General features: G+C 45.2%; 1 protein-coding gene across 1 annotated transcript in view; it reads left to right on the top strand.

Annotated features, from left to right (window-relative positions):
* The window catches only part of DSTYK (dual serine/threonine and tyrosine protein kinase), a gene marked incomplete at its 5' end in the record, with an annotated part of 68,266 nt that extends 61,163 nt beyond the window's left edge, over positions 1 to 7,103 (top strand). The window contains 3 exon segments of the mRNA XM_006159353.3: positions 2,634 to 2,768; positions 3,672 to 3,960; positions 5,279 to 7,103. Coding sequence (XP_006159415.2) covers positions 2,634 to 2,768; positions 3,672 to 3,859 — 323 coding nt within the window.
* Between the last annotated feature and the right edge of the window lie 8,108 nt (positions 7,104 to 15,211).

Below are 15,211 nucleotides of genomic sequence, written 5' to 3'. Positions count from 1 at the left end.
AAACCCACTCAAAAAAAAAAAAAAAAAAAAAAGAAAGAAAGAGAGAGACGCACTCCTAACAGGGTCTTATCTCTGTGACCCATCCCAGCCTTTGGCGCCCTCCAGATCTTGGGCGCATGTCTGCCATGCATATTCAGGGCGGTCTCGAGCTGTGAACCAGGTACCTTCCCATGCAGATTGCCTTGAAGAGGGTTGTACCACATTGCCAAACTACCATGTGGCTCCTAATCCTAAAATATTGATTGAATAACTCCTGTATAACAGGAGTTGTCTTCTATCTCCAAAGAACTTTCAATTGACAGAGATATGAAGAGAGGTGAAATAGTTCGGAAGCAGTATAAGATAGCATGTGATTAAGTGCTAAATGAAGTGCTTTAAATCTTAGGGATAAATGGAGGTTGAAATGTTTATGCTTTTATAGTATAGGTAAGGTTTTGTGCGGAACTTGAGTCAGATCTGGAAAAACAGGGTGGGAAGGAAACTCATTTACTGAGTATATACTTAGAGGTAGGTCACATGGATATGTTTTTCATACATTTTGTTTCATTTAATCCTCACAACAGTTATGTAATGATGCTTATATCTTTTTATGTCCATTTCATGGATAAAATTGAGACCAGATTGAGGAAGAAACCCATCCCTAAAACACAGAGAAGAAGGCAATGGAAGTGGCATTTTAATCTAGCTAGGTCTTTCTGTCTCCAGGGTCCAGCCATGTGTCATGAAGTAGAGAAAATTCTGGAGGCTAGAGAAGGGGATAGCATGAAGAATATTGCAGACTAGAAATAAGCAAGAAAGGAAAGAAATTCATTTGAAGAAGAGTGGCAGACAAAGTTAGAGAGATAAGTCATTGGATCATCAAAAAAGTCATAATGTATTTTTCTGTCTATTTCTATGCAAAAATACGTCATGACTTTTCTAATGACTCAATACATTGAGTATAAAGTTGATGCGGAAGAGTTAAAGTTTGTTATATAAGGACTACTGAGCTTTTTGCTTTTTTAAATTTCTTTCTTTCATGAGTGAGAGAGCATGAGAGAGACAGTACCCCCAGTTGGGTCTCAGTGCCACAATCCATCCTCAGCCTCAGCCAGATCCAGTGTGCCCCGTATACTCACGGAGGTCTCCAGATGTAATCCAGAACCTTCCCATGTGGCTCAGCGTCACGCAGCATTGTGTTTTACCATTGCACCATCGTCTGGACCCCAGAAGCTACTGAACTTTGAGCAGGGGGGAAATGAAAAGAAAATGTTTATGGAGGATTAGCTTAGCCTCCGAAGGTAGAGAAGATTTGATTGTGAAGAACCAAGATAAGGAGATCAGTTAGGTAGTGGTTGTCTCTAGGATTAGGCTGGTATAGTAACGACACAAAAAACATGGGGACAGATTTGAGATCAATTTAGAGGAAGAACAGACAGGATTTTGTGGTTAAGTTGATATGGACAATAAACAGGAACAAATGGCTAGAAGATGATTCTGAGTATTTCAGCCTGGATTGACAGGGAGTGACTGTTCTAGTGCCAGGGGAGATGAAAGGAAAGAGGTTAATCATTGCTGAGTTATAGCGAAAACTAGCAATATTCTTTGATTTCTTTCATTCTGTATGTAGTTCTTCATTGAGTGGAGCACATTAAGGGTTAGGAGTTGGCTAGACCGTTGGAGTCCAGCTCACATCTGAACCAAGAGACAGACTCCATTTTCCTCTCCCTAGATACTTCGTATTTTTAGAATTTTTATACTCACTGCTAATATGCTGTTTTGGGTAATTCATACTGAACCTTTGATTGTTTCTATTGCAGTCTATCCTACAGTCTAAATGAACTTTCTAAAACATTATATTCTCCATGTCACCTCCTGCTCTAAAACATTAATGACATCCTGCTGCCCACTAGATCTAGACCTTTCTGACTTTATAAATGTTTATACTTCGGTTCCAATGTACCCACTCACCTGTATTTCACAACTTTGTTTCTCTAAAATGACCTTTCACTATTCTGCTTGACTGTCCCATTAAAGTGAAAGGCCTTATTTCCCTTCTCCTTTGTCAAGTTATCTTCTTGGCTCTCATATTATCTAGCTGTGACTTTCCAATGCCATAACTTTTTGTTTTATGAATGGACATTATTAATGTGCCCTGCTGGGTTTGGCAAATGGTGTGGTGGTTAAGGCACTGGATCCCACATGGCTGACTACGACACCTGGCAGCTTGCTTTCTTACTTCCTCTGTCTCTCTCTGTCTCTTTCTGGTCATAATAACAATAAATAAAATTGAATAATTCTTTTTCATACACAAGTAAATGTGCCCTGCCTAACCTGACACAGTTGGTATGAAAGACAGTGGATGTTAAAAGCCTTAAGAAAAGACATGTGTGGGACCAGCAGGTGGTGTGGTGGTTAAGGTGCTAGACATCCCACATGGCTGACCGTGGTTCAAGTCCTGGATCTGGTGGCTTGCTTTCTCACTTTCTCTCTCTCTTTGTCTCTCTCTGGTCAAAATAAAATAAGTAAATGAATAAATAAATTTTTAAAAAAATAAAAAAAGAAAAGGAAAAGAAAAGACACGTGAAGACCTCTGCAGGTGTTGCTTCCTCCATCTCTCTGGCTCATGACTTTTTCATCCTTTCTTACTCTAGGAAAATACGATAATTCCGTGGATGTCTATGCTTTTGGAATTCTCTTCTGGTATATCTGCTCAGGCTCTGTTAAGCTTCCTGAGGCGTTTGAGAGGTGTGCTAGCAAAGACCATCTCTGGAATAATGTGCGGAGAGGTAAGAGCCACAAGCACTCTTCTGTCCTGCTGCCCTGGTGAGAGTAGACTGAGCCCAGGCACTGCCGCCGGGGCCCCCCGTCATCCTCTGCAGCCACTCCACACAGCAAGACCGTGTGCATGCCTAAACCATCTCTTGGAGGCCCAGCTCTGTGGTGCACTCAGTTCCATGTGGCAGACTAGGTTCAGATTCCTGTCCCAGCTGGCATGAGACATACCAGGCGTACACACCTGTCCAAGATCCTGATGGGCCGAAAGGCCTGGGGAAGGGTACCTCAGTGTTATCTGTCCCTGTTGGAAGTGTCTTTCACTCTCTCTCCCTCCCTCTCATATGCATGCATATTGTGAATTTTTGTTGTTGTTTTGTTATCTTTTAAATTTTTGTCATAGGGCACATGCACTTTCCAGAGACAGAGAGAGGGGAAGTAAGAAATCACCCCCCAGGGGAGATGGCCATGCCATAGTCCCTTCTCCTCCATTCTCCTCTTGGGATTTTGGATATGCATGCACACATGCCCAGCATGATTTTCAAGCTGACATGTCTAGAGCTCCAACCATGGCCACCCATAAGGGAGCCTATGCCACCTGCTGGCCCCACTATCATAAAGTTTTTAAAAATTAAAACCATCATGGAATCCAGAAGAGCCATTTAAGTCAAACTTTGCTTCTAGGCAACAGTCTTCTGAACTACCTTAAACGGCTTTTTTGTTTAAAAGTTTTAACTCTTCAACTTCCCATACCAGTATGTTCCAGTTTTCTATCACTATTATCACTGGGTTGTAGGTTTGCAAATGCAGGCAAAACTCACTGCATTCGTTAGATACGGCCCCAGCCAGGCAAACCGCCTTTCTAGTCATGCCTCTTCTCACTGGCTCTGGTCTCATTTCCATGCTCCCCTCCCTAGGGGCCCGCCCGGAGCGTCTTCCTGTGTTTGATGAGGAGTGCTGGCAGCTGATGGAAGCCTGCTGGGATGGTGACCCCTCACAGAGGCCTCTCCTGGGCATTGTCCAGCCCATGCTCCAGGGCATCATGGACCGGCTATGCAAGTCAAATTCTGAGCAGCCAAACAGAGGGCTGGATGATTCCACTTGAAAGCAGAGGCCTTTCTCTTTCACGCTCTACTTTTTTCCTTCCCCTCACCTTTTGGCCATGGGGAGAATTCAGCATGTAACTCATTATAGGAAGATCTTGAGGTAATTCCGTGGATGTCTATGCTTTTGGAATTCTCTTCTGGTATATCTGCTCAGGCTCTGTTAAGCTTCCTGAGGCGTTTGAGAGGCGGGCTGGCAAAGACCATCTCTGGAATAATGTGCGGAGAGGTAAGAGCCACAAGCACTCTTCTGTCCTGCTGCCCTGGTGAGAGTAGACTGAGCCCAGGCACTGCCGCCGGGGCCCCCCGTCATCCTCTGCAGCCACTCCACACAGCAAGACCGTGTGCATGCCTAAACCATCTCTTGGAGGCCCAGCTCTGTGGTGCACTCAGTTCCATGTGGCAGACTAGGTTCAGATTCCTGTCCCAGCTGGCATGAGACATACCAGGCGTACACACCTGTCCAAGATCCTGATGGGCCGAAAGGCCTGGGGAAGGGTACCTCAGTGTTATCTGTCCCTGTTGGAAGTGTCTTTCACTCTCTCTCCCTCCCTCTCATATGCATGCATATTGTGAATTTTTGTTGTTGTTTTGTTATCTTTTAAATTTTTGTCATAGGGCACATGCACTTTCCAGAGACAGAGAGAGGGGAAGTAAGAAATCACCCCCCAGGGGAGATGGCCATGCCATAGTCCCTTCTCCTCCATTCTCCTCTTGGGATTTTGGATATGCATGCACACATGCCCAGCATGATTTTCAAGCTGACATGTCTAGAGCTCCAACCATGGCCACCCATAAGGGAGCCTATGCCACCTGCTGGCCCCACTATCATAAAGTTTTTAAAAATTAAAACCATCATGGAATCCAGAAGAGCCATTTAAGTCAAACTTTGCTTCTAGGCAACAGTCTTCTGAACTACCTTAAACGGCTTTTTTGTTTAAAAGTTTTAACTCTTCAACTTCCCATACCAGTATGTTCCAGTTTTCTATCACTATTATCACTGGGTTGTAGGTTTGCAAATGCAGGCAAAACTCACTGCATTCGTTAGATACGGCCCCAGCCAGGCAAACCGCCTTTCTAGTCATGCCTCTTCTCACTGGCTCTGGTCTCATTTCCATGCTCCCCTCCCTAGGGGCCCGCCCGGAGCGTCTTCCTGTGTTTGATGAGGAGTGCTGGCAGCTGATGGAAGCCTGCTGGGATGGTGACCCCTCACAGAGGCCTCTCCTGGGCATTGTCCAGCCCATGCTCCAGGGCATCATGGACCGGCTATGCAAGTCAAATTCTGAGCAGCCAAACAGAGGGCTGGATGATTCCACTTGAAAGCAGAGGCCTTTCTCTTTCACGCTCTACTTTTTTCCTTCCCCTCACCTTTTGGCCATGGGGAGAATTCAGCATGTAACTCATTATAGGAAGATCTTGAGGGAACTGGTGCTTGCTGGGCAACTTGAGACCTTGCCAAGCAGAGGCATCTCCTGGACAGTGAAGACTGGGAGAGCTGAGCACGTTCGGCAGTTCACCGATACCCCAAGATAGTCCTGTGGCAAAAGATGCAAAGCTGAAAAATGTGACAACTGAAAAGGAGGCGAATGTTACCACTGTCTATTCACTGTGTATGTTTCTAAGACAACGATTAGACACTGCAGTGGCAATAGCATTAACAACTCTTCATTTTCATTATTTTGGCTCTAGCTAGGAATAAGTTGATTTTATCAATGGTCAAGACACTTAGAAAATTTGAGCTTATTTCTAAGATTGTTAGAACATGGGGACAGAAGGTCAGTTGTGGATGCCTGGTTCCTGCTGTCTGTAGTAGGGGAATCTCAGGTTGCAGTGGTCAGGAGCCCCAGTGAGAAAGCTAGAAACAAAGCTGCCTGTTCCTAAGAGTTCCAGTGTGTTTACATTTAGAGGAGCACACATTGCTGACTCCTGGGGGAGGACAGCATTTCACTGTTACATCACCAATAGGCCAAAAAAAAAAAAGTGTATGTGTGTACACTGTTGGATGCTGAGTTACTGCTAACCCCAGACAGATCTATTTTTCTACCCTTTGGTCTTCCCCCACCCCACCCCTTTTTTTCCTTTTTTTGGTCTCAAGGTGGGAAAGCTCCAGACAACATGATGCTTTGGAGTGAGTGTCTGAGCGAGAATAACAACGTGAAGTATTTGGGTGAGACTTGAGAGGTGGGACAGGATCTGGAGGCCGTAACCTACTGAAAGGTTACCAGCTCGTTTTACAACTTTGAAAAATCAGAAACTTTTGTTTTGAATTTAGCACACTGCTGTGTTAAAATTTGATGAGCTTTTTAACCAAGGCTTTTTCCCTGCCATTTGTCCCTTCCATTTACCATATTACAAATATATTTTGGTAGAAGGAGAAAAGAACCCGACAAAAGAGGACACTTCTCTGGTGGCTCTGTGATGCGCCCCTCTCCACTGTGTGTCTACATGGGGGGCTCCCCTGCCCTGAAGCTGGGAGCTGGGATGGTGGTCTTTTGTACTTTCTCATGTAGTTTATGTGAGGACAGAAATCTGATTCTAGTCAGAGGAAGGGGAACAATTTATGAATCCTGACTTTAAGCCTTCTCCAACCAAATTGTTCCATTAGACTCAGAAAAACAGACAGATGAAGGAATAGACAGGCTGGCTGAGTAACCTCCATCTGCCTGCCTAATCCTCAAAAACTGTGGTCTGGCCCTTGTACTGGCCCCAAAACATATGAAACAGGTCCTCGGGTAGTATGAGAGTCGTGATGCATTTGCTGCTGGGATTTTTCTAGCAGAATGCCCATCTTTTGAATATTGACAGTGTAATTGGAGTCTGTAATACATTTGTCATGCAACTTTGAAAGTTCAGTTTTAATCTTTGGCTCTCCTGGGCTCTGGTTATAGTTATCTTTGAATGCGGTAACCCCTTGAGCACTCCAGCCTTTCAGAAACTTCATGTAGTGCTTATAACCTTTTTATTTGCAAATGAGAAAATAACTGAGCCAAGCCTTTGGGTTCTCCACACTCCAGCCTTGTTTTAGCAGAATGTGTCGTATATTTCTTAGAATTTTTTTTTTTAAAGACAGAGTCTCATGTGTTGGGATCCTCCTGCCCCAGCCACCCAAATCACTGGCATCACAGGTGAAGCTCAGGACTTTTAACGCCTCCTTAGCTCACTTTGAGTTTTCTCAGAACTCATCATCCTTCTGATGAGGGGTCTGTAGGGGGCTTCCAGGAAGCTCGGTGTCAAGCGAAGAGTTCAGAAAGGAGAGGTGAGTAGTCTCTACTTGCCAAAAAAAAAAAACCACCCTAAGTCAGTCCTGTATGAAATCTCAAGTTGTACGCAAGGTGACTTTGAAAAAGTTCCTGGAGAAATGAGATGACAATGTGAGTTTTACTTGGTGCATGAAAATTCCAACATTCAAATACAGTTTTTGCATAAGTATCTTCTACAAACTTTCTGAAGACTCCCAGCATAGCTTCCTCTGGGACTGTCTTAGCTCTAGCTGTAATCAGGCGTCTGTGCTTCCATTGTGGAGGCCACATTCCTAACATTCTTGGGAAGTCCTAGCGGTAACCCCCCCCCCACACACACACACACACATAGGAGGTTCTGTTTTTCCTCACTGAGTCCCCCCAGTGGCTCACTCTGCTCTCAGCTACCCGCAGATTCACCACATCTCCACCACCCCCACCCCCCATAAAAGAAGGAAGGAGAGTAGTAGCTAGCTGTGTTAGTTTCTTTTAAAACAAAATATTCTGAGAAAAGATGTAAAATATTCCTGAAAGTCTCCAGGCCAGCCCAAAGTCCGCATATGGATATTTTGGGATGTTATTTAAATACTCAGCAGGCTGAGTGCAGGAACATGTGTGTACAACGTGTGTATACTTTGCTTTTTATTCTATATCATTGTTGGCTAACTTGGGGTTCTTTGTTCCTCGGCACCCATTATTATTAAGTGATGGAATGCCATGAAATGTACTGTATTATAAATTACTTGGGAAGACACTAGGTTTTCAAAAAAGTCTGGCGGTCCTCGGGCTCCAGAGCGCTACACGGGGCCGAAGTCCTGAGATCCCCCCTCCTGGCTTTGGTCAGACATGCTCCCAAGTTGTAAGATGAGACTGCTCGGGGAGGAAGGACGGCATGAAAGAATTGCCTGTACTGTGTTCTGTCCTTCTAATCAGCTTAATTAGGGCACAGAAACGATGACCTGGCTATTTGTAATGAGCTTGAAGTCTGGTTACTCATTTCGCCTCATACCTGAATGAGAGGACCCCTGCAGAGTCACAAGAACTATTAGTGGAGCCTGGGCCCTGGCACGCCTGGCCTGGTGCCTAGAGAATCAACAGCAAGGCCATGCTGGCACAGCATGGGTGAGGTTCTCACAGGCGTGTCCTTGGTCCCTGAGCCTCTGCAAGCTTTGTGCTTCTCTGGGAAGGAGGACTGTTGGATGTCCCTAGGCCAAAGAGAGTCACTTTTGACTTCATCAGCCTCAAGGGGACAGAGTCTAGGCAGCAGCTTCTCCTATTTTTTTTTTTTTTTTAAAGGATTTTTGCCATAGGGTGTGTGCGCTTAACGGAGAGAGACAGAGAGAGAGGGAAAGTAGGAGATCGTCCCCAGGGAAGATGGTGAAGCCACAGTCTCTTCTTCCCCATTCTCCTCCTGGGGTTTTGGGCACACATGTTTATGTTCCCCGCGTGATTTTCAAGCCTCCAGGTCTGGGACTTGAACTGTGGTTGGTCTTGTGGGATCCAGCGCCTTAACCACCGGGTCACCCAATTTTTAACACTACAGTTCCAGGAAACAGTTTCTATTTCGCTACCACAAATAGAAACAGGAATGAGAAACCTGTAGACTAGTTTTTGTCGACTCTCAAACAAGCTTTTGTATTTTTTGCTTGAGCTGCCAAAGAAGGGCTGAATAATGTGTTTCCCTAGGGGAGAAATAGCTCAGGGTGGCAGGGCTGTGAGGTGACAACTGCACTGAATGACACTTTACTTTTTGGCTTATTATTTAGCACTGAGAAGCCCAGGGGGATTGGTGATTACAGTAGCACTTAGGGAAACGTGAGGCACCCTCTGGCCTTGCTTTGGAGAGAAGGCATGCGTGGTATTCCGTTGGGCTAATCAGGAAAGCTAAGTCCATAATGCATTAGAGTGGGGTTAAGGGCCCTGGAGACCATTACCAAAAAAGTGTTGATTTCTTTGAGTTTTCAAACTTTGCTTTTTGGAACAATGCTGGAACAAATAACCTACTTTAAAAAAAAAAAGAAAAAGAAAAAAAGAAAAACAGGGCTTGTCCTTTGAAAAGGGCCATGGGATGGGATAATGTGAGGGTGGATGGGTTAAGGCTAATGCAGTGTTCAAGTAGGTAAGGAGGCGTGGCCTAGAGACACTTGCATTACAAACTTCCCTGGAGGTTTCAAGTAGCACTACTATTCTCGAAAGCATTTAATTTTAATTTTTGCCATTTTAGATTTTTGCCATAGGGTGCATGCGCTCCCAGAGAGATAGATAGAGACAGTGTGAGAAATCACCCCCAAGGGGTAGAGCCATGGATCTTAGGCCTGTATGCACAGGCACCCAGTGTGTTTTTCAAGCCACTGGGTCTGGGACTCAAACTATGAAGTTGGCCATGTGGGATCCAGCACCTTAACCACCATGCCACCTGTTGGCCCAAGGGTTTTAATTTGAACTTTTATATGCTTTGTTAACATCCAGTCCAACTGAAGTGATCACAGAGATGGAGAACACCTGGCATGGAGGAGGCTGCCTTGCCCAGCAGGTTGAAAAGAAAATTGGTCTGGACAGGTTGTTGTCTTTATGTAATGTTTTTGTTTGTTTTAAAGGACTAATGTTTATTACAGTGTTAAAAGTGTAACATACTAAGTGTGTAGAATAAAAGTGCAATAACAAAAGAAAATTACTTTGGCACAAACTTCGGTCTTTATATCCCTCTTTTCTTATGCTACCTGGCTCTTTCCATAATATTGTTACAGCAGAACCGTGTTAATTGTGTGTGTTTTTAAGAGATGTGACTCTGGGTTAAGTCCTCATTCAGTGTCATTTTGAATGGTTGGGTTTGGTTTTTATAGAGTATTCTATTTACTTGGGGGATGCACAAACACCACACGTGCTGTGTAATAAAGATCATGTTAACGTTTCCGGCTGCCTCTGTCTTCAGTTTTCGTTTACTCACTGCCCATGCTGTCAGGGTGCGCCTTGTGCCATTCCGGTCCCACTGCGACCTGCCGTCCAGTGTCCCTCAGTTTGCTGTGGGAGAGACTGAAGAAGTATGTGACTCCCCCACTGGGAACCTGGGCTCAGGCTTGGCCTCTGGGTTTTCTTCTTTTTATTGTTTAATGTTTTAAAAAATTAATGTTATTATTATTATTTTTAATTTGCTATTGGGCATATGCACTCACCCGAGAGAGAGAGGGAAAGTGAGAAAGCAAGCTGCTAGGTCCAGGACCCATCACAGTTGGCCATGTGGGAGCCAGCTCCTCAGCCACCATGCCACCTGCTGGCCCTGGTCTCTAGGTTCTTTACATTACCACTGCTGTGGGGATGCAATGGGGAGAGGGGAAGGGACATGGAATGGGAGACAGGATAGTGGAGATGAGGACAAAGTGGGGGGATAGCGCTTTGTGTTTCAGAGCCTATCCCGGGGTGACACTTTTCTCCAGTTTCCTTTCAGCACGGACTTGTTGCATTCTGAGATCATACTCAAGCCTACTACTCTATACATTGGGGGAGTTTGGGGCTGTAGTCTATGTACCGGCCCATCTGCATTTAGAATATTTTGAATGTTGTATTTAGGTTCACCCCATATTCAGATTAGCTTGGTAAGCAGTGTCTGGCAGGCACCAACGTAGGGGGTGCCACCACCAGGAGGGCAGCACTGTCTGTAGTCTACCAGGGGCAGTCTGCACACAGCGTGCCTCCTTTACAGGGCAGGGGTGGCAGGTGGGGCTTTGGTCACTATTTCCGGCTGGCTCCTGTGGCTTAGTCACTTGCTATAATTGCTGTGATTTGACTGCAACACAAAGTTGGCCAGTAGATGGCAGCACATCTTAAACAATGCGTTGGTGCTTAAGGGAAAAGCTGAAGATTTATCTGAGGTTCTCAGCCTGCCCCCTGCACAGTGGTTGTTTAAAGAGATCCACCCCTGAGGTTTGTGAAACTCCCCACTAATCTCAGCCAGCCTTCACAGTTAAGTACATCCCATCTTAAATGCATATACTGTATATTCTCCTAGTACAAAGTTCAGTGTGACAGTTCTTTTAATCTCCTCCTTTACGGTTACTGCTTGGGAAAAAATAACTTGTTGTGTATACGTATTTTAGATCAGGCATACATATTTTTAGATCAGGCAACTTTTTTTTTTTTTTTTTGAGAGTTTTGCTATAGGGTGCATGCACTCGCTGGAGAGACAGAGAAACAGAAAGCAAGAAATCATACTCCAGGGGGAATGGCCACGCCGTAGTCCCCTCTCTTCCATTCTCCCCTCAGGATTTTGGGCATGGATGCACACGCGCCTGGTGTGAATTTCAAACTGCCAGATCCAGACTCTAACTACAGTTGACACATGGGAGTCCAGCACCTCAGCCACTGCCACCTACTGGTCCCTCAGGCAGCTTTTTAAAGTACACGTCCTTCAGCAGATTTGTCCCTTGAATAGGACAATTTAGGTGGCCTTTTATTACAGTGTTAAAAGTGTAACATACTAAGTGTGTAGAATAAAAGTGCAATAACAAAAGAAAATTACTTTGGCACAAACTTCGGTCTTTATATCCCTCTTTTCTTATGCTACCTGGCTCTTTCCATAATATTGTTACAGCAGAACCGTGTTAATTGTGTGTGTTTTTAAGAGATGTGACTCTGGGTTAAGTCCTCATTCAGTGTCATTTTGAATGGTTGGGTTTGGTTTTTATAGAGTATTCTATTTACTTGGGGGATGCACAAACACCACACGTGCTGTGTAATAAAGATCATGTTAACGTTTCCGGCTGCCTCTGTCTTCAGTTTTCGTTTACTTACTGCCCATGCTGTCAGGGTGCGCCTTGTGCCATTCCGGTCCCACTGCGACCTGCCGTCCAGTGTCCCTCAGTTTGCTGTGGGAGAGACTGAAGAAGTATGTGACTCCCCCACTGGGAACCTGGGCTCAGGCTTGGCCTCTGGGTTTTCTTCTTTTTATTGTTTAATGTTTTAAAAAATTAATGTTATTATTATTATTTTTAATTTGCTATTGGGCATATGCACTCACCCGAGAGAGAGAGGGAAAGTGAGAAAGCAAGCTGCTAGGTCCAGGACCCATCACAGTTGGCCATGTGGGAGCCAGCTCCTCAGCCACCATGCCACCTGCTGGCCCTGGTCTCTAGGTTCTTTACATTACCACTGCTGTGGGGATGCAATGGGGAGAGGGGAAGGGACATGGAATGGGAGACAGGATAGTGGAGATGAGGACAAAGTGGGGGGATAGCGCTTTGTGTTTCAGAGCCTATCCCGGGGTGACACTTTTCTCCAGTTTCCTTTCAGCACGGACTTGTTGCATTCTGAGATCATACTCAAGCCTACTACTCTATACATTGGGGGAGTTTGGGGCTGTAGTCTATGTACCGGCCCATCTGCATTTAGAATATTTTGAATGTTGTATTTAGGTTCACCCCATATTCAGATTAGCTTGGTAAGCAGTGTCTGGCAGGCACCAACGTAGGGGGTGCCACCACCAGGAGGGCAGCACTGTCTGTAGTCTACCAGGGGCAGTCTGCACACAGCGTGCCTCCTTTACAGGGCAGGGGTGGCAGGTGGGGCTTTGGTCACTATTTCCGGCTGGCTCCTGTGGCTTAGTCACTTGCTATAATTGCTGTGATTTGACTGCAACACAAAGTTGGCCAGTAGATGGCAGCACATCTTAAACAATGCGTTGGTGCTTAAGGGAAAAGCTGAAGATTTATCTGAGGTTCTCAGCCTGCCCCCTGCACAGTGGTTGTTTAAAGAGATCCACCCCTGAGGTTTGTGAAACTCCCCACTAATCTCAGCCAGCCTTCACAGTTAAGTACATCCCATCTTAAATGCATATACTGTATATTCTCCTAGTACAAAGTTCAGTGTGACAGTTCTTTTAATCTCCTCCTTTACGGTTACTGCTTGGGAAAAAATAACTTGTTGTGTATACGTATTTTAGATCAGGCATACATATTTTTAGATCAGGCAACTTTTTTTTTTTTTTTTTGAGAGTTTTGCTATAGGGTGCATGCACTCGCTGGAGAGACAGAGAAACAGAAAGCAAGAAATCATACTCCAGGGGGAATGGCCACGCCGTAGTCCCCTCTCTTCCATTCTCCCCTCAGGATTTTGGGCATGGATGCACACGCGCCTGGTGTGAATTTCAAACTGCCAGATCCAGACTCTAACTACAGTTGACACATGGGAGTCCAGCACCTCAGCCACTGCCACCTACTGGTCCCTCAGGCAGCTTTTTAAAGTACACGTCCTTCAGCAGATTTGTCCCTTGAATAGGACAATTTAGGTGGCCTTTTTGATCCTGTGTTTGGATGGGTCTCAACAGAGAGACGCCCAGTTTCTGAACATTATTAAATCCAACTTCAAAATTCCCACCTTTAGCAGAAGCCCAAGGAGTCCATGAAGTGTTAACTGAGCGTTCTTTTGAAGCGGTCTGATGAAGTGCAGTTGTCATGGGTGACTAGGTGTTGATCGTGGCCTCTAGGGCCTGTCCCTCAGTATATTCTAACAGCAGCGTTTCAAGTCAGTGGGAAGGTAGACTATTTGATAAGGCTGGTTACCCAGGGCTAGCTCCTGGCATGGTGGTGGGGGGACCTGGATCCCTCATGGCTGACTGCATGGTTCTAGTTCTGGACCTGGTGGTCTAGAGGACATGCCAGGGGTATGTGCACGTGCAAGCCCAAAATCCCGAGAAGAGAACAGAGGAGGGGATTGCAGTGTGGCCATCCCCTTTTTCTTGCTTCTCTCCACAGAGTACACGTGCCATAGCAAATTAAAATAAGTAAAATAGAATAAAAGTGGCTATCCACTTGTCTTAGTTCCTGCTGCTATAACAGAAACTTCAGACTGAGTAATTTATAAATAATAGATATTTTTTCCCTCACAGCTTTGGAGGCTGGGAAGTCAAAGATCAAGGCGCCAGCAGATTCACTGTCTGGTAAGGGCTACTCTGTGCCCGAGATGATGCCTCATCACTGCATCCCCTGGAGGAGACTGACTAATACTGTGTCCCCACATGGCAGAAGAGATGCAAAGGCTAGGCAGCTCTCTGAAGCCTCTTCTCTAAAGGATATTAATCCCTTATTTATGAGGGTGAGTCCTCAAAGCCCTACCTCTTAATATCATCACCTTGAGCTTTAACTCCCAACATGAGCATTTTTATTTTAGTTTATTTTAGTTTTGGTAGAGGTTTTTTGCCTTAGGGTATGTGCACTCACTGGAGAGAGCGAGAGAAGGAAATTGAGAAATCATCCCCCAGGTGCGATGGCAACCCTGCAATCCCTTCTCCTCCATTCTACTCTTGGGATTTTGCGCACACACATACATGTGCACAACATGAGTTTCAAGCCACTGGGTCTGGGATGCAAACTGCAGTCAGCCATGTAGGAGTCCAGCAAAGTAACCACTACACCACCTGCTGGTCACCATATGCATTTTTTTTACAGAACTATTTATTGGGGCCAACAGGTGGTGTGGTGATTAAGGCACTGGACTCCCTCTCTGTCTCTTGCAGGTCAAATTAGAAAATAATAAAATTGGGAAACAGCAGTTAGCATAATGGCTATGTCGCTGAACTCCCACGTAGTCGACCGCAGTTCGCGTCCCGGACCCGGTGGCTTAAAACTCTCGCCGGGTGCGTGTGCGTGCGTGCCCAAGATCCCGAGAGGAGAATGGAGGAGAAGGGATTGCGGCGTGACCATCCCCCCTGGGGGGATGATATCTCGCTTTCTGTCTCTCTCTGTCTGGCAAGTGCACGTGCCCTATAGCAAAAAAACGCTCAAAAAAATAAAAAGTTTAAAAATGAAAAAAATAATTCTTTTAAAAAGAATTTATTATTATTAATATTTTAGAGAAATTTTTGCTATAGGGCTCACTTGTGTGCCAGAGAGACAGAGAGAAAAAGCAAGAAATCACCCTCCAGGATGATGGCCACACTGCATCCCTTCTCCATTCTCCCGGGATTTGGGGAACGCACACACATGCACTTGGCGTGAGTTTTAAGCCTCCAGGTCCAGGACTCAAACTGTAGTCAACTATGTAGGAGTCCAGCAATGTAACCATTATGTCATCTGCTGGTCCCAATTTATTATTATTTTTAAATAATTGACCAGAGAGAGGGAA

Source organism: Tupaia chinensis, unplaced genomic scaffold (genome assembly GCF_000334495.1).
Source record: "Tupaia chinensis unplaced genomic scaffold, TupChi_1.0 Scaffold000627_1, whole genome shotgun sequence".
NCBI classification, from domain to species: Eukaryota; Metazoa; Chordata; class Mammalia; order Scandentia; family Tupaiidae; genus Tupaia; species Tupaia belangeri.
Note: the sequence above shows the minus strand (reverse complement) of the source record. Positions and strands in the feature narration are given on the sequence as shown.